Source organism: Bos taurus, chromosome 24, assembly GCF_002263795.3.
Source record: "Bos taurus isolate L1 Dominette 01449 registration number 42190680 breed Hereford chromosome 24, ARS-UCD2.0, whole genome shotgun sequence".
Classification (NCBI taxonomy): Eukaryota; Metazoa; Chordata; class Mammalia; order Artiodactyla; family Bovidae; genus Bos; species Bos taurus.
In genome coordinates, this window is record NC_037351.1 from 7,618,650 (window position 1) to 7,644,888 (window position 26,239).

General features: G+C 39.2%; 1 protein-coding gene across 1 annotated transcript in view; it reads right to left on the reverse strand.

Moving 5' to 3' along the window:
• DOK6 (docking protein 6) overlaps positions 1 to 26,239 on the reverse strand; it is a 416,940-nt gene that overhangs the window by 220,103 nt on the left and 170,598 nt on the right. The window contains exon 3 of the mRNA XM_002697666.6: positions 22,404 to 22,518. Coding sequence (XP_002697712.1) covers positions 22,404 to 22,518 — 115 coding nt within the window. The remainder of the gene's footprint in view (positions 1 to 22,403; positions 22,519 to 26,239) is intronic.

Consider the following 26,239-nt stretch of genomic DNA (forward strand, 5'->3'; position numbering starts at 1 on the left):
AAAACTTTTAGAGGAAAACATAGGGAGAACACTTGATGACATAAATCAAAGCAATATCCTCTATGACCCAAGTCCTAGAGTAATGGAAATAAAAGGAAAAATAAATAAGTGGGACCTGATTTAACTTAAAAGCTTTTGCATACCAAAGGAAACTATAAGCAAGGTGAAAAGACAACCCTCAGAATGGGAGAAAATAATAGCAAATGAAACAACTGACAAAGGATTAATTTCCAAAATATACAAGCAGCTCATACAACTTAGGACCAGAAAAACAAACAACCCAATCAAAAAGTGGGAGAATGACCTAAACAGACATTTCTCCAAAGAAGTCACTAGATGGCTAACAAACACATGAAATGATGCTCAACATCACTCATTATTAAAGAAAGGCAAATTGAAACTACAATGAGATATCACCTCACACTGGTCAGAATAGCCATCACCAAAATGTCTACAAATAATAAATGCTGGAGAGCGTGTGGAGAAAAAGGAATGCTCTTGCACTCTTCGTGGGAATGTAAATTGATACACCCACTATGAAGGATGGTATGGAGATTCCTTTAAAAACTAGGAATAAAACCATCATATGACCCAGAAATCCCACTCCTAGGCATATACCCTGAGTGTTAGTTGCTTAGTCGTGTCCAACTCTTTGCGACCCCATGGACTGTAGCCCACCAGGCTGCTCTGTCCATGGCATTTTCCAGGCAAGTGTACTGGAGTGGTTTGTCATTCCCTTCTCCAAGGCATATACCCTGAGGAAACCAAAATTGAAACAGACACATGTATCCCATTGTTCACTGCAGCACTATTTACAAGAGCTAGAACATGGAAGCAACCTAGATGTCCATCAACAGATGGGATAAAGAAGTAGTGGTACATAAACACAATGCAATATTACTCAGCCATAAAAAGGAACACATTTGAGTCAGTTCTAATGTGGTAGGTGAAACTAGAGCCTATTATACAGAGTGAAGTGAGTCAGAAAGAGAAAGATAAATATTGTATGCTGCTGCTGCTGCTGCTAAGTCGCTTCAGTCGTGTCTGACTCTGTGCGACCCATAGATGGCAGCCCACCAGGCTGCCCCGTCCCTGGGATTCTCCAGGCAAGAATATTGGAGTAGGTTGCCATTTCCTTCTCCAATGCATGAAAGTGAAAAGTGAAAGTAAATATTGTATACTAATGCATATATACGGAATCTAGAAAAATGGTACTGAACAACTCATTTGCAGGGCAACAAAGGAGAAATAGTAATAGAGAATATACTTATGGACATGGGGAGAGGGGAGGAGAGGGCGAGATGTATGAAAGAGTAACATGGAAACTTACATTACCATATGTAAAACAGATAGCCAATGGGAATTTGCTGTATGGCTCAGGAAACTCAAACAGGGTCTCTGTATCAACCTAGAGGGGTGGGATGGGGACGGAGATGGGAGGGAGTTTCAAAGGGAGGGGATATATGTATACCTATGGCTGATTCATGTTGAGATTTGACAGAAAACAGCAAATTCTGTAAAGCAATTATCCTTCAATTAAAAAATAAATAAATTTTAAAAAAGAGTCAATGTGGATGGATTGGGGGGGTTAAAGTTATAAGGTGAGAGGGCAAAGGGCAGAGGTTATGTTAACCAGTTTTTCAAATCAGGAGTGAACGGTGGAATTGGGTGTTATCTGAAGTCAAGGGTGTTAGCAGCATCTTTGATGTGAAAGTGAATAGAGGTATGGGGCCAAGAAAAGAGGTATGGGGCCACATTTCCCTACTCCAAGTCTCAGAATTCACTTAGTTCAAGTCATGAAAATACTTCCCTGGTGGGTCAGATGGTAAAAGCGTCTGCCTGCAATGTGGGAGACCCAGGTTCAATCCCTGGGTTGGGAAGATCCCTTGGAGAAGGAAAAGGCAACCCACTCCAGTATTCTTGCCTGGAAAATGCCAAGGATGGGGGAGCTTTGTAGGCTACAGCCCATGGGGTTGCAAAGAGTCGGAAACAACTGAACAACTTCACTTTCACTTTTCATGAAAATACTTAACATTTTAGTGACTTTGTTTTCACAGAAATCATATTTATGAAATCAAATTTTGAAACAAAAATTAAATAGGCTTCAACATAATAGAGCCTGAGTATGTGAACATTTTCTCATAGAGAGCCAATATTTGAGGTGATCACTGAGTCCTGGTCCAAAGAAAGCATATGAAAATGATAACAGTGCTGCTGTTACTGTCATAGAAAAGAGCTAAATGATCTGCATCTTTTCTGAAGCTAATTTAAGACACCTTGGGGGAAAAATACTTCTTAAGCTTTGACTACTTCTTTCTATCTTCAGGATTTGAACTTTTACATAGGAGCATGTCCACTTGATGTTAAACTTATGAAACAAATATAAATATTTATTATCAATAACAGACATAAGGAGTCTGGGGCAGGGTTGGCTGATGTTGACGGGCCCTTGTCATGTGTAGGACCTGCTGTAAAATTTATTCTTAAAAGCAGAGTCTCAACCAAGACAACTGAAGGTGAGTCGCCCTTCTGAGAAACACTATCAGAGAACTGGATCAAGCCATAGATTTTTATTTCCCTGACAAATTATAAAACAAACTTACTCTCTGGCCATAAAACATGCTCCTCTTAGGATTTTGACTCATGAAAAATGTAATAAAACCACTCCAACTTGTGACCTTAAAGTGAATTCTAATTTGGTCTTGACACTAATAAAGAGTTTACTGCATCCTTAGGTCACCTACTCACACTGCTTTATAGCCTTTTAAGTGGCACTTGGGGTATTACCTATGTGATAAGGACATGGACAATGGTAGGGAAAAAAATAGAAGAAAACTAGTTTTCAGATCTTCTGTAGAGTTGCCTTGTCGAGTTGTTCTAGAATGCATTTCAGCCTTCAGTATATTTTAGTAATGACTTTAAGAGCAGTACTTAAAAGATAAAAATTTATAGGTGATACCCAGTAGAATGAGATGTAGGGAAGCTTTAAAAAAGTACTGACCTTCAAAAAAGTTTGGAAAAGCAGATAGGAGGAAAAAGGACCATATTTATAAAATTAGGTATAACTCCTGCAGCATAAAGTAAAAAAATGCACAGAATACTATTTTTTATGTGCAAGTTGGGAAGAAATTGGCTTCTAGTATGTAATCTAAAGTGATTCAAAAATCAAGATTCATTATAAAATGAAGAGCAAATGAAATGGCATAAGAGAAATAAATACTTAGTGATAATTAATTTAAAACTATGGCCCCTAAAAATAATCAGCAATTCTCTCATGAAATTCATGGCTAAGCTTTTGTTTGGTTAATTGGATATGGTTTAGGTGAAACAGAGCAAGACTCTATGGTTCTTGTCCCCCACATCCTCCACCTGCCTTTTTTCCTGTGGAAAAACTTTAGCAAAGAACAAGTTTAATCAGAGAAACGAGAACATGCAGACACAAAGGAAAACAGTCAAAGGAGACCGAATAATAATAGTTTAGTCATTAAGCATAGTCAAGGACCTTTAGTTCCTTCTCAAGGGCCATACATAATATTCTGAGCCATATCCTATGAGGTATCTTATAGACACTGAAATCCCCACCAGGTGGAAGAAGTTAATGACATGATGACCAGACTGTAGCTATGACATAAGCTGCTGCAATTCTGAGAATTGGTCTCAAAGATATGAGAACAAACTGCCCTGGAGGTTGACTATACTTAAAACAATCAAGATGATGCAGGTCAGACCACTGATAACCAATTTCAAGATGACTGTCAGAGCTGAATGTGCTGTTTCCACATGTAGCTTCCTCCTCAGCTTATAAATCTCTTGCTCATTGATTGTCAGTGATGGGGGAGTTGACAGGAGAGTTGTCCGCCCCATTCCATTGCCGGCATCCAAAATAAAGCTAACTTTCCAACTTACCTTTGCAACAATTTGGCCTCTTTACTGGTTTCTGAGTGGCGAGCAGTGGACCTGGGTTTGTAACACAAGAATCTAATGGAAGGTCAAAGATTAAAGGGAGAGATTTAACATTTCCCTGGGTTCCTATCTGGTTTTAGATTACCAATGAATAAAGCTTGCAATACAATCCTGCTGCTGGCATTTGCTATAAGAAAAGCTTGCTATATTTTAAACCTATGTTAGGTCATTGTCTTTCTCAGCTGATCGGTGAGAGGAGTAAAAGTCATAATGATTTACTAAATCTTCTGGCACCAAAAGGGATGATGACATAGCTTTAAACTAACCTTTTTAAGGATAGATTTCAGAAAGGGGGAGAGAATTTCAGGGGCCAAAAATTAAAGCAAATCCACTTCTAAACTGTCTTTAGATTTATCTAAAAACATCACTTTTCCAACAAAGGTCCATCTAGTCAAGGCTATGGCTTTTCCAGTAGTCATGTACGGATGTGAGAGTTGGACTACAAAGAAAGCTGAGCGCTGAAGAATTAATGCTTTTGAACTGTGGTGTTTGAGAAGACTGTTGAGAGTCCCTTGGACTGCAAGGAGATCTAACCAGTCCATCCTAAAGGAAATCAGTCCTGAATATGCATTGGGAGGACTGATGTTGAAGCTGAAGCTCTAATACTTTGGCCACCAGATTCGACTCATTAGAAAAGATCCTAATGCTGGGAAAGATTGAAGGCGGGAGGAGAAGGGGACAACAGAGGATGAGATGGTTGGATGGCATCACCGACTCAATGGTCATGAGTTTTAGCAAACTCCAGGAGATGGTGAAGGATAGGGAAGCCTGGTGTGCTACAGTCCATGGGGTCACAAAGATTCAGACACACCTGAGTGACTGAACAACAAAAAATAACTCCCCAAATAACGAAATGACACTGGTTCCTTAGTCTACAGCAAAAATTGAGAGAAAATTGAGCCAAAAGTGGTGTAGTTACCAGAACGGGCTTACTCTATGCTAAGGACTATATATCTACGACATCTTTCTGTATATGTGTGTTTGTGTGTGTGTTCTAATACATTTATTAGAACCCAGTCTAATATTCTTGCCTGGAAAATTCTATGGACAGAGGAGCCTGGCAGGTGACAGTCCATGAGGTCACAAAGAGTTGGACATGACTGAGTGACTAACACACACACACATACACATATACTTTATATCTATGCTGCTATTCGTTAGCAGCACTCTAAATTATTCCTTTTTGCAGATGCTGACATCAAATTTAAAATATATGTAATGTAGCAACTAGGACTATAGTTTCCTAATTCACAAACTGGCTCTGCTGCTGCTGCTAAGTCACTTCAGTCGTGTCCGACTCTGTGCGACCCCATAGACAGCAGCCCACCAGGCTCCCCCGTCCCTGGGATTCTCCAGGTAAGAACACTGGAGTGGGTTGCCATTTCCTTCTCCAATGCATGAAAGTGAAAAGTGAAAGGGAAGTCGCTCAGTCGTGTCCAACTCTTTGCGACCCCATGGACTGCAGCCTACCAGGCTCCTCCATCCATGGGATTTGCCAGGCAAGAGTACTGGAGTGGGGTGCCATTGCCTTCTCCACAAACTGGCTCTGCTGCTGCTGCTGCTGCTGCTAAGATGCTTCAGTTGTGTCCGACTCTGTGTGACCCCATAGACAGCAGCCCACTAGGCTCCTCTGTCCCTGGGATTCTCCAGGCAAGAATACTGGAGTGGGTTGCCATTTCCTTCTCCAATGCCTGAAAGTGAAAAGTCGCTCAGTCATGCCCGACAAAGTTGCTCTAGCACTTACTAATTATGGGCATCATCCCAGCTTCCCTGTGCCTTTACTTCATCACCTCTAAAATGGGGATGACTACCTATTACAAGTTCTATGAGAATTGCTGTGAGATTAAAATGGAGCCACAGCGTAGAACACAGTGCTGAAAACACAATGCATGCACGGCTGCTCAGTTGCTTTAGTCCTGTCAGACTCTTTGCGACCCTACGGACTGTAGCATTCCAGGTTCCTATGTCCCTGGGATTCTCTAGGCATCCCAGGCAAGAATACTGAAGTGGGCTGCCACTTCCTTCTCCAGGGGATCGTCCTGATCCAGGGATTGAACCTGTATCTCTTGTGTCTCCTGCATCAGCAGGCAGGTTCTTTACCACTAGTGCTACCTGGACACCTACCATCATCAAAGGGATTTAATATGTTGCTTGGAGTCACAGAGCAAATAATTGGCTGAATGGGATTCATCTGTTTCCTCTGCTTACTTTCTTAGAAGACAGAGAACTTCTCTTGGAAATATGATTGCACATATTATGAGCCAATATTAACTAGACAATACAGATATTTAATAAATTATTTAGACCTAGGTTGAATTTTACTCTCCTAGTTATGCTTTAGTTAGATTTTAACACCTTATCCATACACAGGAAAACTTCCCCAATATAATACATGGAAGTTCACAATAATTATCATAGTCTATAAACAAAGTGGAAATAGGAAATAGGGAGAATGGAAATTCCAATGTGAATGGCTTTATTTCACTTTTATATGATTCAAGAGTGGTAGTGATAAACATGAGTGATTTTTTTGCTTCCCATTTGGGTCAGTTCAGTTCAGTTGCTCAGCCGTGTCCAACTCTTTGAGACCCCATGGACTGCAGCACGCCAGGCCTCCCTGTCCATCACCAACCCCTGGAGCTGCGCAAACTCATGTCCATTGAGTTGGTGATGCCATCCAACCATCTCATCCTCAGTTGTTCCATTCTCCTGCCTTCAATCTTTCCCAGCATCAGGGTCTTTTCCAATGAATCAGTTCTTTGCATCGGATGGCCAAAGCATTGGAGCTTCAGCTTCAACATTAGTCCTTCTAATGAATATTTAGGTCTGATTTCCTTTAGGATGGACTGGTTGGATCTCCTTGCAGTCCAAGGGACTCTCAACAGTCTTCTCAAACACCACAGTTCAAAAGCATCAATTCTTCAGCACTCAGCTTTCTTTATGGTCCAACTCTCACATCCATCCATGACCACTGGAAAAACTATAGCCTTGACTAGATGGACCTTTGTCAGCAAAGTAATGTCTCTGCTTTTTAATATGTTGTCTAGGTTTGTCATAGCAACAAACCTATAAATTCCTATCTTCTTGAAGTTCACAAGTGAGAGCTGACTTCAAGGTCAGTGGTTTTGTTTGTTTGTTTGTTTTCACACTTGTATCCCTTAAACACTAACAGTAGTTGTTGCACCTACTAGTTGTTCGAATCTCTGAATCTCAATTTTCTTTGTGTCATTATGCAATTTCCATTCAATGCTGCAAGCTCTTTATCTGAAGAGGCCATGGTGATCTGCATTGTCTAATTTGCTGCTTTCGTCTGCCTCACTATTTATAAATGATATTAGTATGGTTTGGACTTCCCTTGTAGCTCAGCTGGTAAAGAATCTGCCCGCAATGCCGGAGACCTGGGTTCGATCCCTGGGTTGGGAAGATCCCCTGGAGAAGGGAGAGGCTACCCACTCCAGTATTCTGGCCTGGAGAATTCCATGGACTGTATAGTCCATGGGGGTCGCAAAGAGTCGGATACGACTGAGTGAATTTCACTTCACTTCACTTCACTTCACATTAGTATGGTTTAGTGAACGATGACTATGTCGTTAGAAATAGTCCACCTAAAGACAGAAAAACATAGCTTGACGCAAATGGCAGCAGAGTACTTAAACACAGAATCCTAAAACACAGAATCCTATTGCTCATTTCATAGCATTTTCTGTGACACACTAAAGAAAGATGCTTGTGGCTACAGACATTAACAGGCAGCTTTGTGATATATTCTGCCCCAAAATTACAGTTATCAAAACAAATAAATCCTTCAGATGTCAATGTGATGTGTGTCCATAATACAAAGCTGAAATTCACAGGAGACAAAGGTTATCAAACTGTGGACTAGATATAATTCTCCAGTCTCTATGTTCTCTCCTTATAGAGCTGATGAACTTCATAAAGATACAGTGACGGGTTTATAAGCTAATAAGAAGGTGTGGGCCTGGAAAAAACAAAAAATAGGAAAGACTTAAGAAATTTAATAGATGAGACATTCCTTAGCATGGTACCAGGCTCAGTCAATGTTATGTGTTTCTAGCATCTAAATCTGTTGAAACATGAAAAATTCAAAAGAGAAGTTAACACAGTATGTTACTGTACTTAAGAGTATTTGCAAGTCATAAAATTAAAATAATATATTTAATTATTATAAAATTATTATAATATTATATTGCTTTATCTTCTACTTCATGTGGGCTCAGTCATGTCTGACTCTTTGCAACCCTATGGACGGTAGCCCACCAGGCTCCTCCGTCAGTGGGATTCTTCAGGCAAGAATACTGGAGTGGGTTGCCATTACCTCCTCCCGGGGATCTTCCCAACCCAGGGATGGAACCCAAGTCTCCTGCATTGGCAGGTAGATTCTTTACTGCTGAGTCAACTGGGAGGCCCCATTATAAAACAATAATATTTTCCTATTAAAAATCATATTCTCCCAATAAAGAAACACAAATACAATAGGATAAAGTTTTAATGATATTATTTTAAATATATTTTAAAGTCATTTTCTCTTTCAAAACATGTGATTGGTAACAACATAGTTTGTGTGAAACTAGTATGTGCCAGCCATCATCTTTTCTTGTTTAGGAATTAATTATTTATCATAAGTGAAATTTCCAAATAACTGAAGTTTGTATCTTTCATTAAATCTATTTTCACACATTCCAGCATCAGACTTCACTTCTTGCTTTTTTCAGTTTACTCCATTGAGTATCTCAGCTCCACATCCTTGAACTCTATCACAACTACCAATCTACTACTGATTCTACCTTATTTTCAAACTCAGTCACCCCCTGATGGCCTCACTCTCATCCTTATTCAGTTTAAACTCTAATGTCAACCATGATAATCACCCCAGGCCCCCAAAGTCAACTTCCTTGACTCTCTTCCTTGCTGCTTCTTATTCACTTGCCAAAACAAGACAGAAAAATACATATGTTCCTAGGCACTCTGAATAGAGAGAAAAAGAGAAAGGCATACAATTACAAATGTTAGTAATGAGAAGAGAACTATACAAATGAAAGAAAATTAGAATAATAAGTTACATAGTAATAAGAGCTAACACTAACAAGCACTTATGAAGCCCAGTTAACCTGCTCAGTGATCAACAATTTTAGTACCTTCTGTAATTGTCCTTTTAAAGATGACAAGGGCAAGGTTTATGGAAGGGAAGTTCCTTTCTCCCAAACACACCACTAGAAAGTAGAAAGCCAGTATTTGAACTCAGGCAGTTGATGACGGAGGCTGTGGTCTCGCCTGGTCAGATACAAAGAACTCTGAAAACCAGGATAAAACACACAGTGTTTCAGGAAAATAAAATTACCACAATGCCCGCAGCTGGAAGCAGAAAGCCTGCCTGGCCAAGAAGTCTATAAACAAAGTAACATGGTTTCAGAAGCAACGTGGAAATAATATTTCACTTGTTTTCTAAACTGTTGGAGAGCTTAAAAACATGAATACTTGGACATTCATTTTTATAAACATTGATAATATTCTGATGTCAAACCCTGTCTAGGAAAGTAACAAAAATTCATAGACCGCCCCCCCTCAACTGTGAATATAGTTGTAAAAATCCTGTTAACAGAAAATTGAATTTAAGTCTATTAAGAATAATGCTTCAACATGTCCAACTGAAGGGTCTGACTCTTGAAACATAAAGATAATATTCACTACCATTTGTCAAATGCTTAATACATGCCAGGTGTTGTTCTTTTGATACTAAATCTTCATTACTCCATGAGGTGAAATTGTTATCGGTCCCTTTTACAGAGGAGGAATTGGGAACCAGGGAGCATCTGAACTCAGACAGGGTGGCTCCAGAGTATGATTTTGGCCATGACTTCGCAGGAAACATATTATCATAGTTCATCCTACTAACTGTTGGAGGAAAAGAGCCATGTAATTATACTGCTGACTTTGAGGGAATCGACATATTTTAAGAACATGACTATTCTATCAGAAATAGAGCATAATACAGCCCTGTAGTGATATAAAATGAAGGACCTAGGATCATAGCAGTTCACAAATATGACAGTGAGGAAAAATAGCAACTTTCCAAAGACTAGAGTATGAAACACAGTTTTACAAATTTCAAAAATATGTAAAGTAATAAGCCATGATTCTAGAAATAAATGTAAACATAATAAACCTATAATTCACAAACGTTTAATAACTAAAACATGTAATTACAATTTTAGGGATTATACAATGACAACAAAAGTCTATGTCACCTACTCACAGTGTACTTGACTTATTTATTCCTTAAGGTGGTTGTTGGGGTCAGCTGTTTATAATACTGTGACTTATATTGTTGTTTATGTATGTCATTTTAATAATACATATTAACATTCTAATAAAGTAATAAAATCAATACATACAAAATAAACAACTTTTAAATTTTTTTAATTAAAATTTATTTTAATTAGAGGCTAATTACTTTACAATATTGTATTGTAGAGAATAAAGATATAAAGAGAACATCATTGATATTTCTTAACCAAAACAAAGTCATAAATATGAATTTAAGTATTTCATGTTTTATGACACACAGACATATTTGGGTGTATATGTGCCTGTGTGTTTGTGTGTGTTTATACACTTGTTCAAAATATTGGATCGCCTTATAGTACATTTTATGAACTGAATTATTCACTTAATAAATGATCTCCATCTTTTCAAGTTAATCAATACAAATTTACATCATAAGTTTTAATTGCTGCCAATTAATTTTTTTTTAATCAGTGACAAACTAGTGGACAATTACTGTATTAAGTTTTATGTTTCATTAAAAAGCACTGTAGTGATCTTCCTTGAACATAAATTTGTCTATATCCTAACTTTGATCCATGGTGCTTATTTGCTTATAACTTGATATCTTTACTGGCAAATCCCTATTTTATAGGTTACCTGTGGGACTCCTGAGAAGTTATGTGCCACTGAAGGAGAATTACCAATACTGAGTCATTTTAGATAAACTTCTGAGCTTGTGATGTCCAGAATCACAAAAGTGGTATAATGTTACAAAAATTCCAGGAAGAGCAGAAGAGGAAGCCTAGGAGAGGAAGTCTCCTAGACATTTTTATTTTCTGGCATTTGAATATTTTTTAAATTAATGACTTTTTACTAAAAGTTTTGAATTCTGTTTCCCCAGTTTGCAGGAGCTCAGGCATTGTCTGCTGCTCCCAAGGCACAGCTGTGAGGACCAAGGCATGTCCCATGTTCATTATAGAGATGAACGAAGGCTCCCAGGTCTTGAAAGCTTTTTCCTCATTCCTTCTTTTTGTGGTACTTCCTTGCTCCTTAGAAGAAAAGCTATGTTCAATCTAGACAGCATATTAAAAAGCAGTGACAGTCCTTTGTTGACAAAGTTCTGTCTAGTCAAAGCTATGGCTTTTCCAGTAGTCATGTATAGATATAAGAGTTGGACTATAACGAAAGCTGAGCACCATAGAATTGATGCTTTTGAACTGTGGTGTTGGAGAAGACTCTTGAGAGTCTCTTGGACTGCAGGGAGATCAAACTAGTCAATCCTAATGGAAATCAACTCTGAATATTCAATGGAAGGACTGATGCTGAAGCTGAAACTCCAATACTTTGGCCACTTGATGCAAAGAACTGGACTCATTTGAAAAGACCTTGATGCTGGGAAAGATTGAAGGCAGGAGGAGAAGGGGACGACAGAGGACAAAATGGTTGGATGGCATCACTGACTTGATGGACATGAGTTGACCAAGCTCCAGGAGTTGGTAATGGACAGGAAGGACTGGCATGCTGCAGTCCATGGGGTCACAAAGAGTCGGAAACAGCTGAGTGACTGAACTGAGTTTCTCTGTCTTGTAAGCTGAAATATGCACTTGAATAGTTGTTATATTTTGCTTAGTGCTTACTTCTATTTTCAGTACATAAAGCAGCCTTATTTTTGGAGACAGAAAGCCTGTATCCCTTTGATAATCAGAAAAAAATGTTTCTAAAAAATAACTTTAATTTGCTCCATTTGGACATGTTCAAAACAACATCCAAACTCTGGAGCTCCTCTCAGCTCTTTCCATTCCTCTTCCTTTGCTCCCAAAACTACTTTGAAAACATGAAGAAATTTCATCATTTCTTGTTTGCATTTATACTCGAAATTATTTTTTCTCTCCATTGATCAGCTGAAAGCCATTCAAAGTCCTCCACAAACGACATATTATATATATATAATATGGAAATATTATATGTATATAGGGATGTCTTTACTTTTTTATTCTTTATTCATTTATTCAGTTGTGCTGGGTCTTTGATCTTTGTTGTGGCATGTGGGATCTTTAGTTTCAGCATGTGTGATCTAGTTCCCTGATGAGGGATTAAATCCAGGCTCCCTCCATTGGGAGTGCAGAGTCTTAGCCACAGAACCATCAAGGAACATCCCTATTGACATATATATATATATATATATATTTAAACCTGATTTGGAAGAGCTCTGCATTAGTACTAGGACTGACAATTAAACAGACTGGGTGGTTTAATACTGTGTGTGCTCAGTCAGGCCTGACTCTTTGTGACCTCATGGATGGTAGCTCATCAGGCTCCTCCGTCCATGGGATTTTCTAGGCAAGAATACTGGAGTGGGTTGCCATTTCCTTCTCCAAGAGATATTCCTTACCCAGGGATCAAACCTGTGTCTCCCACATCTCCTGTATTAGTGTGTGGATTCCTTACCACTGAGCCACCATTGAACATTAATTGCTTAAAACATTTTCTAGAAAGCTTAAAGAAGAAAGTCTTACATATTTTTAAGCTTTTTTTTTTTTTTAACTGAGATGAGTTGCCTCTTTAAGAAACATACTCAGTTCTAAGCCTTCATTCAGCACTTCAAATTAAAATTTTTTTCTGAATAAAAATATTCAAACCACTTTTCTGCTTCAAAGATTTCAAAAGTCTGGCACCCAATTATAGATGGCTTGCTATCTCAGAAAGAACAGTTCCATATGACAGAATAACATATGGTACAATTTTGGAGTGACACATCAAAGGTAATAGTCTTTATGTAAATCCTGAAAATAAAGCAAAAGTACATTTTCTTAATGTGCAGGAATAAGGAATGACAATGATGCCTCCCCATCTGATCATTTTCCAGCTGACACCCTGTGGTAATTGTTCATAAAACTTAAAAAATATTTTGTGCAGTCTTGCCTGGAGAGCAGTTAGTTCTAACTTTCTTCAGCTTGATTGACTTTGGGGGAAATCTACTTGGTTCGCTCCAAGAAAGAGCATGAGAGTTGGCTAGGGCTTCACGGTATGAAATGATGGGTAGAGAACCACGCAGAGGCAGCCCCGCAAAGGGGCAGCATGCTGGACCCAAAGACGGAGTGACAGGGTGAGAGAGGGTCCTGATACAGCAGATGGCCAGTCAGCTGAAGCTCATTTTAGTGTGCACAAAGTTCAAAAGTAGGGATCTAAAGAGGGTGAGGGCCTCCCAGGAGGCGCTAGTGGCAAGAAACTCACCTGCTAGTGCAGGAGATGTAAGAGACTCTGGTTCTAGCCCTGGGTTGGGAAGATCCCCTGGAGGAGGAACTGGCAACCCATTCCAGCATTCTTGCCTGGAGAAGCCCATGAGGAGAGCCTGGTGGGCTACAGTCCATGGGGTCAAAAACAGATAGACACAACTGAAGTGACTAAACAAAGGGGTGAAGAGAGGGTGGGATGAATTGAGAGATTAGCACTGACATATATATACTATCATTTGTAAAACAGACAGCTAGTGGGGAGCTGCTGTATAGCACAGGGAGCTCAGCTCGGTGCTCTGGGATGACCTAGAAGGGAGGGGTGGGAGAGGGAGGGAGGCTCAAGAGGAAGGGGATATATGTATACATAGAGCTGATTCATGCTGCAGAATACAGCAGAAACTAATACAATACTGTAAAGCAATTATACTCCAATAAAAATAACTTTACATTTATCTTAAAAAAAGAAAGTAGGGCCAGGGTGAAACTGAAAAAGCAAACCACTGGAATTGGAACTTAAACAGAAGACTCTAGGGATATGTGTTAGGTTTTATTCTCCAGTTTTCAATTTCTAGAGTTTATCAGTCTTTAGTGAGTAAACCAGGATATGTCAGTATCATACATGTTACACTTAATGGTATATGCTTTTGTTGTTGTTCAGTCTCTAAGTCCTGTCCAGTTCTTTGTGACCCATGGACTGCAGCATACCAGGCTTCCCTGTCCTTCACCATCTCCTGGAGTTTGCTCACACTCACGCCCATTGAGTCAGTGATGCCATCCAGTTATCGCATCCTCTGCTTAATATAACTGTTAATCAGCTTATACATTTTCTTCTCATAACAAACTAACTTGTCTTCATTTTCAATGTCTGAAATCAAAGAACCTCTTTCAGGTGATGGTGTGTAGTCCCATTCACCTTCAGGCAGTTCAGCTGCACAGTCGTGTCCGACTTTTTGAGACCCCATGGACTGCAGCACGCCGTGGGGTCGCAAAGAGTTGGACACGACTGAGCGATTGAACTGACTGAAGGTGAATGGGACTAATGCAGTCATCTTAAATGGCATCAACTCACCTCAGCCACAATTCTGGTGTCTACGAAGGGACTGCTCTGGACTGAATCTATAAGACCACCCCACTTATCTCCATTACACATCAGTACCTTGACACTGTAGTGTAATAAGTCATTAAATTTTGCTTAAACCAATTCTATCTCTGATTTGTTAACTAGCGTACCAACCTTATAAAACCATGTCCAAATTTTACAAGATGCACATAGTCTTGTTATGAGAGGGTGCAACTGCAGGTTTGGCGTTTTTATTCCATGTGAGTCTGAAGGAGCATTAAAAATTCAAAGTCTCATTACACTGTCACTGCTACACAGCATATACTTTCTCTAAAGAAATAACTTGAAGACCGCAACACATTTCAGATCACATAGGGCCACTAGCTTCTGTTTTTTTAATCACTTCTTCCAAATCTCATAGCAGGATAGCTACGAACCAGATGGTTATAAATGGGCAATTCTATTCTGCAGTGACTGAGTCAGCTAGAAATATAAGTTGTGACAACTTCATTCAAGTTGTCTTTTGTATCGAACAATCGATAAACCAAAAAGTCTCCCATTATCCCCAAAGTAAATAGACTGCTCATAAAAGAGCTTTCCTGACATCACTTGAACCTGAAGAAGTATATTTATCCACAGACCATGTGACTGAGCAGCTGCAGGGAACTTTTTTCTAATGTCACACCCTAATTTGACTTCTTAAAGTGTTAGTCACTCCATCATGTCTGACTCTTTGCGACCCCATGCACTGTAGCCCACCAGGATCCTCTGTCCATGGGATTTTACAGGGAAGAATACTGGAGTGGGTTGCCATTTCCTTCTCCAGCTGCTGCTGCTGCTGCTGCTGAGTCGTTTCAGTCATGTCCGACTCTGTGCGACCCCATAGATGGCAGCCCACCAGGCTCCACCATCCCTGGGATTCTCCAGGCAAGAACACTGGAGTGGGTTGCCATTTCTTTCTCTAATGCATAAAAGTGAAAAGTGAAAGGGAAGTCGCTCAGTCGTGTCCAACTCTTCGCAACTCCATGGACTGTGGCCCACCAGGCTCCTCCATCCATGGGATTTTCCAGACAAGAGTACTGGAGTGGGTGGCCATTGCCTTCTCCAGCAGATCTTCCTAAACCAGGGATCGAACCTGAGTCTCCTGCATTGCAGGCAGATTCTTTACCATCTGAGCCACCAGGGAATTTGACTACTTAAATGCAAAACAATTGATATCTTCCTTCTAACTGGATAAATACCAGCTATTATTTTAAGCTATGCAAACCAGATTTTAACAACTGAAAGTCATATTTGACTATGAACTGAACAATCATCAGAATTTGTTAGTTGTTGTACTAGCTTACTTTTATCAAATTAAATTTAATACTACAAACTTGAAAACTTCTATAACTTGGGGGCCATACTTGAGGTATAGAACCTTTTTGAGGAGACTTTCCTTCATTCTTAAGCAGAAATTGAACCCTATAATATTATTATCCTATTATTATAACTGCAATTTAATTACTATTAAGTAATCTACATGGTTCAAAGGAGTTCTTAATCAGAAAAGGGGAATTTAGAAAAATCAAATAAAAAACATTTTTGGTAGAATAACACACACATATTTTATTATAATATTAATGAATAGTAATTGGACTTTTAGTAGTCCAAGAACATATTTTACTCCAGTGCGTCTAAACCTTTAATGCAGATGTGTAACCAGTTCATTTCTAATGTTCACAGGTCCAATGCCACAGGTGGGAGGCAATACAGGTTTTGCAACTACATATACAATAAAAATGTTAGTCAAAAATGGCTTAAACGTGTGCCTACTGCCTGTCAATCTAAATTTAAGAATGACTTTTGACTACATCCCTTTTGGACTTATTTGTGGGAGGAAAGAGTACTGGAAACCTGAGAAGCAGAAAAAATCATAGAAAATCCTCTGGAAAAAGATGTCTTCTTAAAACAGTATAAAATATAAGATACAGGTATATTTTACTGACAAATATAAAGAATTACAGGGAAAGACGTTATTTTAAAATATAATATTTTCTTAGAAAGAAAGCTATAGGATTTGGAAAATACAATGTGAATAAACTGAAACAGGTATTAACTGATATCCAGGTATTCTAGGTACAAGGTATTACTTGTGAAAAAAATTTTAAAATTTTAATGATAAATATATCAATATATTGGATTTGGGTTTTACACAAATATTTTTCATTTTATTGTGGGAGAATTTATTCAATTATGAATATTCCATTATATATTATGAATGAGAGAAATTATAAAAATAACTGTATTACAGAATAAACTCAATGCTTCAAGTAATTAGGAAATTAACTAGGTTGTTTAGAATTTAAATATTATTTGTTTTAAATAAAGGAGATAACTTTTTTTTCCAAATGAGATAACTTTTCAGATTTTCATATACTGACAAAGACATAGCTGAGTTGCTTTTTCCTTTTCTCTTTTCCTTAATGAAGATAACAGAAACTATTACCCAACCTCTGGGTTTCCAACATTTAAGCAATCTGCTTATTCACTGGAAGGACTGATGCTGAGCTGAAACTCTGATGCTTTGGCCACCTGATGCTAAGAGCTGACTCATTTGAAAAGACCCTGATGCTGGGAAAGATTGAAGGAGGGAAGAGAAGGGGACGACAGAGGATGAGATGGTTGGATGGCATCACTGACTCAATGGACATGAGTTTCAGTAAGCTCCGGGAGTTGGTGATGGACAGCGAAGCCTGGTGGGCTGCAGTCCATGGGTTTGCAAAGAGTCAGAGACGACTGAGCGACTGAATAGAACTGAAGCAATCTGCTCCATTAGTCACTAGGAAATGAACATACTCCAAAAAAATAAGAATGAGCAAAGGCTCTCTCTTCAGGGAATAGCAAATGCAGAAATTTTCATTTGTATTCAAGACTGTATTACTCACAGTAGTTACAGCAGACCTGGTGGGCCGTGGTGATTTGCACACACACCCAGGACACTGATCACCATCCCCCACTCACCATCACAACACAGAGCAATCTGTTACTTGGCAATATAAGCAATTTTTTCCCATGGGGCAGTCAAATTAATCTCTCAAACTTGTTTTGAAAAAGGAGAATGATAAACATATCATGATAACAAAACTCAAGTATAAATTTTACTCATTGACTAATTCAACAAATGTTCCTTAGCATGGTGGTGGGGGAATTTTTGTGGCGTGGGGGAGAAAGACACCAGAGTCATGTTTTCATTGAGGTTAAAATCCCACAGAGCAGAGAGATTCTGAACAGAGTACATGAAATCCAAGTTCCACTGCTGTGGGGGCAGGAGGCATGCCATCCTAAGCTGAGGGTGGAAGGAAATGGGGCGGTAACTGGGTGAAGTGTGTGTGAGGGTTCACTAGGCTGGGGGAGCCCGTGCAGGGACCACAGGTTAGGAAGGGCCAAGACGCCCATATGACTGAGTGCACACGTGTCTCTGTGCTCGTGAATCATACACAGGCTGCACAGGTACACATTTAGATTTATTTTTGTTGCTTGTTGTGATTACTGTCAGTTTCTTTATAGAATATTAGGATATACCACTTCCTATTTCTGCAATGCTCTCTCTACTCTGTTTTTAACTTAAAAATACATCATCATCTAGATGGCTGGTGGGAAACTGCTATGTAACACAGGGAGCCCAGCCTGGCACTCTGTGATGACTTGGAGGGGTGGGATGCAGGGAGGGGAGGGAGGCTCACAAGGGAGGGGACATATATAATTATGCATGGCTTGCATTGTTGTAAGGCAGAAACCACCACAGCATTGTAAAGCAACTTTCTACCAATTAAAATATAAATGAAAAAATATATCATAGATGACCTTACAGATAACTGATATAGATCTAATATTTTATTGCAAATTTTACTGAGATAATTGTAGATTCACACACAGTAGTAAGAAATACTACACAGAGATCCTGCGTATATTTTGCCTGCTTTCCTGCAGTGTACTTTGCAAAAGTATACAACATCATAACCAGGAGGCTAACGTTGGAAGACCACTGATTTTATTCAGATTTCCTCAGTTTTACTTGTGTGTGTATGAAGTCTGACACAATTGATCACTCGTGTGGGTTTGTGTGTGCACCACCATCATCGAGATAACCACTCAGTTCCAACAGAAGCTCATGTCACCCTTTTATGACCACACAGTCCTGCTCTCCGCACACCCAACCCCATCCCTAACCTCTGGCAACTAAAATGTCCTGCATTTGTAAAATGCTTCCTTTCACAGATGCTGTATAAATGAAAACACAAAGTGTATAATCTTTTGGGACTGACTTTTCTTCACTGGGCATAATTCACTTGAGATTCCTCCAGATTGCTATATGTATCAAATGTTTGCTCCTTTTTACTGTTGAGGAGTTCATGGGGTCGGTATACCACAGTTTGTTGAAGCATCTCTGGGCTCTTTCCAGTTTTGGACTATTATGAATAAAGCTATTATGAGCACTTTTTGTACAGGTGTGCGTGTGTGTGTGGAGTATGTTTTTTTTTTTTCTTCCTGAGATACATGTTCAAGAGTGAAATTGCTGGATTGTGTATAAATTACATATTTAATTTTATAAGAAGCTGCCACCCATTTTCCAGGGTGGCTGTACCACATGACATTCCTACCAGCAACGTATGAGTGATCCAGTGTTCCTGAAACCATACGAGCATTCAGTGGTCTCACTAATTTTTTTTTTTTTTTTTAGCCATTTAGACAGATGCATAGTGTTATTTCCTTATGGTCTAATTTGCATTTCCCTGATGACTAACTTTTCAAAAACTTCATGGCTACATTCACATATGCATGTGCCTGTGCTAAGTCACTTCAGTCGTGTCTGATTCTTGTGACCCCATAGACTGTAGCCCGCCAGGCTCCTCCGCCCATGAAATTCTCCAGGCAAGAATACTGGAGTGGGTTACCATGCCCTCCTCCAGGAGATCTTCCCAACTCAGGGACAGAACCCATCTCCTGTGTCCGCTGCATTGGCAGGCAGATTCTTTACCATTGCGCCACCTGGAGCCCTCACATATGCATAATTTCATACAAATGGGACAGTCTGTATGCTGGATATTTTTCTCTGTTCACTGTATTTTCTTACTTTTCCTTTTTGCTTGCTGATTTTACCCATCTTCCTTTCTATCCCACTTCATTATCATCTCCTCTCACCTAGAGAATGCTTGTGAAGACCCACACTCTTTCTCTCACTTTTTCTTTTACCAAATGTGATTATTCAGTACATACTTCTCTGCTGGTTGTTTTGCCTGAAGAACTACACTTCACAAAATGCCTTTAAGTTAATTGGGTTATTTAGAATTCTTTCCAGTGATTGTATAATATTTCATGATAAGGATATACTATAATTTATTCAACAATTTTCTTGATAGGCATTCAGCAATTTTGTTATCATTACACATAATGTATAATACACCAAATATGTTCCCCAAAAGGTTCACTGAGTCAAGGGTATACATGTTTACAACAGCAGTTGTCAGTTTTCTTGAAAAAATAATTGAAACAATTCACATTCCCACTAGCCATTATGACAATACAATTTTATCTGCACTTTCATTCCAAATAAATGTGAGAGCTCTTTTTAATCTTGACTTTAATCTTGTTATTTTGATTTTCACAACTCTAACTGCTTTTCAGTGTAGTCTGTTTCCATATAATTTTGTCATTTTAATAAAAGACATAGACTACTGCATCTTAGTATCTATCTAAAAAACATAACTTCCAAGGAAAAGTACTCAAATTCCTTATCAGTTTTTAAGTACTTCCTTTTTTCCCACTGGTATGCCATGAAGTTAAGACAATTTAAAAAAACTGTGCCATGACTTTTTAAACATTTTTACTACCATCTAAAAGCAGACTGTTACATTTACATATTAAAAATGGTTTAAAAAATAATACCCTCAAATTAATCATAATTTAAGCTAGCTGAAAACTCTCTGCAAGAATTGCACACAAAAGCGTTCTTCACTTTTACACTTAGATCTTGCCTCAGCCTCACTGTCAGGAAACTCTTCTCTTGGAATTTAAGGCCATTTTCTTTGAGTGAAGAGACCTTCATTTCTCAAAATTCTACCATGAATCCACCACCAATGACAAAGTATTTAAAATCTTCCAATTTCAGACTTGGGGCTTACAGCTGTGAGCCTAAATTTCAGAATTATGGCAGAAACCAACACAATGTAAAGCAACTGTTCCCCAGTTAATAATAAATAAATTAAAATAAAAAATAAATTTCAGAATTATGTAGAAACATGATTCAATATCCTTCTTATCTGAAATAATAGCCTCCAGTATGTCTCTGTACCCAAAACGCAACTCAGGACAATTAAAAACTGTAAAACAACAGTGAAAATTGAAACATACAAACAACAGAGAAAATGATCTTTTATCTGTTTTGGAAAACTAGTTTTCTGGGAATTATTAGATTTAATCTAAGACATTATTTAAGAGCTCAGAGAAAACTGAAGTGATCAAGTAGCAAGACAGTGAACAAGAAGGCACAGATATTAATATATGATTATTAACGGATATTAATATATGACACCAGCAAGGCTGGGACAGATTCTATTATCACATGGGGATTTATATTACCAGAAAGACTTCTATTCAACCACCACAAAAGTCAATTCTAAATGATGAAATGAGGTCAGATGGCAAGTGAAGAAAGTATATAAAAAGGATAAAGGCATTCAAGGAAAGAGGAACACTTTGACACATTCTAATTCAATTTAGCAAAACTAAGATAAGTGTAGGTGAGTAGGTGTGAGCAATTTATTTAGGCAAAGTGACCTTATCAGTCTTGAATAATATAATCCAGTAATAAGTACACCTATAAACTTTAACCGTAAATACAGAAGGTTTACTACCTTTTAAAAGTTACTTAACAAAGCATCTCCTAAAAGACTTAACCATTATTTTAAATTCACATCTTTCAAAGACTTAGTGCTTTCTGCTTCCATCCAGTATAAAATGAAAACACCATTCCATTGAGAAAAATCTTTAAAAAACTATAATAAGCCAACTAATATACTACACAGCACAGGGATTCCAGGGCTTCTCTGGTGGCTCAGCTGGTAAAGAATCCACCTGCAATGGGGGAGACCTGGGTTCAATCCCTGGGTTGGGAAGATCCCTTGGAGAAGGGAATGGCTACCCACTCCAGTATTCCAGCCCAGAGAATTCCTATGACTGTATAGTCCATGGGGTCACAAAGAGTCGGACACGACTGAGCATGTGTGTGAGAAAGTTTCACTTTCACTTTTCACAGGGATTCCAAAATGAGAAACACTGCGAGTTCCAACGATTAACTGCCTAGTGTCTCAATAATGTCAGAGTGCTTTATGAACTGGGATGCTAAAATTCAATCTGAAATGTACTTAACTTGTAATACTAAGGATCCATGAAAGCAACCAATTGCTCACAGGTCTGCTCTGGAGTGTCTAGGGACCGTGGCTGTGCCCCCGTGCCACACTCTTACACTGTTAACGCCTTACCAACTGCCTCCAATGGCACTTGGCAAGAACCAGAGCACATGTCAGGAGCTTGCTCTAACAAACACCCCCACAGGCATTGTTTGCTTAATTCTCCAAGCTTGAATGGAAACCTCAGAAGTCAGACCACCTGGGAACAAAATCCAGACACAGCCAGATAATAAACAGGCACCGATAACATCTGTAGCAACAGAGAGACCAAGCTTACTAACAGTCTTCCACAGCACATTCTCACCACGATAAGCCATGCAGTTCATAGGTGGATCTTAATGCATCTGGGCTATTGTCTCAGAAGCAGCTCCAGGTCTTCAAGCTGGAGACAGGGCTGTGATTACTTACCTGATTCACAGGCAAATGTCTTTGACGTTTCATCATGAAAGATAATTGCCACTGCATGCTTCTTTGTCTCTCGAGGCAGCCTGGTTATGTTTTTGATGTTGTGCAGTTCAGTTACCTTGAACAAAAAAACATTTTTAACTTAGCATACAGTACATGCTCTATGCTGGGTGCTCACACAAAATGATCCATTATTATTGTCCTAAGTCACTTTCCAATGGATATTTTTACTTGTTTCTAATTAACAGGAATCAAATACCATGCAGAATGAAAACAAAAAACTTTTTCGATGCCATCAACTGTGGTTATTTGCTTTGCTCAATTTTGAAAGAGTCTAAAAATTATGTAGAAGAATAACTCTGAAAGCAAGGACTCCTGTGTTTTTTTAAAAATTGCATCTTTTACAAACAATAGCCAGTATGGCACACAGAAGATTCTCAATAAATTTGCATTAAATATTTATTGGATTTAACATCTCAACTGTCTCCTAAAACCCACTCATCATGCAAGTCCCTGGTAGAAATGCAGTCTAACTGACACCTGTCAATCAGCAGACTGTGGCTCTAAAATTCTGGAAACATTACATATAAACAATGAACTTCCTTCCCAGCCCAAACCACACAGTGTTCACGGACCCTTATATTCCTGCTCGCCACCCGGTTCTCTCACCAAGGCTCATTCGTGATTTATGGACCCAGGTTAACAACTCTACTCTTTTGGCAACTAATAATTTTATTGAACAAGTATTTTAGCTCTCAATTGTATGGGTACAAGGCTTTCTGCTGTAACTTGTGCATTTTTATTTCTCTCCACAGTCCCTAGAAATGAGCAGTTTGTCTACTTCCTCACTTACTCTGCAAATACAACTTTACAATAATAATGTTGTGTGAGTTCATTTCCAAAATGCACTTCTCAACATGCTACTTCAGTATTTCTTCTAATAAAAGATCCAACAGGTTTGTTTTCATTTCCATCTATATAAATACTTAAAAACTTCTCTTTAAGTTTCTTTGACCTATGTGCTATTGAGAAATACATTGTTCACTCTCCAAGTATTTCAGAATTTTCTAGCTATTTTCTATTACTGGTTTCTAGTTTCACTGCATTCTAGTTTAATTTCATATAGTAGAGAGAAGGTACGCTACGGTTTCGGTTTTTTTTTTAAATTGGTTATGTTCTATAGCCCAAACTACTGTTCAAACTACCGCACAATTGCACTCATCTCACACGCTAGTAAAGTAATGCTCAAAATTCTCCAAGCCAGGCTTCAGCAATACGTGAACGGTGAACTTCCAGATATTCAAGCTGGTTTTAGAAAAGGCAGAGGAACCAGAGATCAAATTGCCAACATCCGCTGGATCATTGAAAAAGCAAGAGAATTCCAGAAAGCCATCTATTTCTGCTTTATTGACTATGCCAAAGTCTTTGACTGTGTGGATCACAATAAACTGTGGAAAATTCTGAAAGAGATGGGATTACCAGACCACATGACCTGCCTCTTGAGAAACCTGTATGCACATCAGGAAGCAACAGTTAGAACTGGACATGGAACAACAGACTGGTTCCAAATAGGAAAAGGAGTACATCAAGGCTGTATATTGTCACCCTGCTTATTTAACTTCTATGCAGAGTACATCTTGAGAAACGCTGGGCTGGAGGAAGCACAAGTGGGAATCAAGATTGCCAAGAGAAATATCAATAACCTCAGATGTGCAGATGACACCACCCTTATGGCAGAAAGGAAGAACTTAAGAGCCTCTTGATGAAAGTGATGGAGGAGAGTGAAAAAGTTGGCTTAAAGCTCAACATTCAGAAAACTAAGATCATGGCATCTGGTCCCATCACTTCATGGCAAATACATGGGGAAACAGGGGCTGACTTTATTTTTCTGGGCTCCAAAATCACTGCAGATGGTGACTGCAGCCATGAAATTAAAAGATGCTTACTCCTTGGAAGGAAAGTTTTCACCAACCTAGAAAACATATTAAAAAGCAGAGACATTACTTTGTCAAAAAAGGCCCATCTAGGCAAGGCTGTGGTTTTTCCAGTAGTCATGTATGGATCAGAGAAGGCAATGGCACCCCACTCCAGTACTGTTGCCTGGAAAATCCCATGGATGGAGGAGTCTGGTGGGCTACAGTCCATGGGGTCGCTAAGAGTCAGACATGACTGAGCGACTTCACTTTCACTTTTCACTTTCATGCATTGGAGAAGGAAATGGCAACCCACTTCAGTTTTCTTGCCTTGAGAATCCCAGGCACGGGGGAGCCTGGTAGGCTGCCGTCTATGGGGTCACACAGAGTTGGACACGACTGAAGTGACATTGCAGCAGCAGCAGCAGTGGCATGTATGGATATGGGAGTTGGACTATAAAGAAAGCTGAGCGCTGAAGAATTGATGCTTTTGAACTGTGGTGTTGGAGAAGACTCTTGAGAGTCCCTTGGACTGCAAGGAGATCCAACCAGTCCATCCTAAAGGAGATCAGTCCTGGGTGTTCATTGGAAGGACTGATGTTGAAGCTGAAACTCCAATACTTTGGCCACCTTATGTGAAAAGCTGATTCATTGGAAAACACCCTGATGCTGGGAAAGATTGAGGGCAGAAGGAGAAGGGGAGGACAGATGATGAGGTGGTTGGATGGCATCACTGACTCAATGGACATAGGTTTGGGTGGACTCTGGGAGATGGTGATGGACAGGGAGGCCTGGTGTGCTGCGGTTCATGGGGCTGCAAAGAGTCGGACATGACTAAGCGACTGAACTGAACTATGGCCCAGAACATGATGCATCCTGGTAAGAGTTCCATGTGAGCTGAGAAGAGTGTGTATTCTGCTGTTTGATGACATACATGTCCATTACATCTAGTTAATTGATGGTGGTGTTGAGTTCACCTATGTCTTCACTGATTTTCTGCCTGTTGGATCTGTCTACTTCTGAGCGAGGGGGGTTGAAGATGCTAACTATGACAGTAAGTGCATCTATTCCCCTCGTTCTATCAGTTTCTGCCTTATGTCGTTTATTGATCTGTTGTCAGGTGCACCCAGATGTTATGTCTTCTTGTAGGACTGACAAATTTATCAATATGTAATACTTAATAAAAACCCTTGCTTTGTAGTCTGTTTGTCTGAAATTAAAACTTACTCTTGTTTTCTTTCGATTAATGTTAGTATAGCATATCTGAAGAGGAACTAAAGAGCTTCTTGATGAAGGTGAAAGAGGAGAATGAAAAAGCTGGCTTAAAACTAAACATTCAAAAAACTAAGGTAATGGCATCTGGTCCCATCAATTCATGGCAAATATATGGGGAAAAAGTAGAAGCAGTGACAGATTTTATTTTCTTGGGCTCCAAAGTCGCTGCACACAGTGATTGCAGCCATGAAATTAAAAGTCACTTGCTCCTTGGAAGGAAAGCTATGACAAACCCCAGTGTTTTAAAAAGCAGAGATTCCTCTATTTGACAAAGATACATAGGGTCAAACCCATGGTTTTTCCAGTAGTCATGGACAGATGTGAGTCAGTCACTTCAGTCGCTCAGTCATGTCCAACTCTTTGCAACCCCATGGACTGCAGCACGCCAGGCCTACCTGTCCATCACCAACACCCGGAGCTTACGCAAACTGATGTCCATCAAGTCGGTGATGTCATCCAACTATCTCATGCTCTGTCGTCCCCTTCTCCTAATGCCTCCAATCTTTCCCAGCATCAGGGTCTTATCTAATGAGTCAGTTCTTCACATCAGGTGGCCAAGGTATTGGAATTTCAGCTTCAGCATCAGTCCTCCCAATAAATATTCAGGACTGATTTCCTTTAGGAGTGACTGGTTGGATCTCCTTCCAGTCC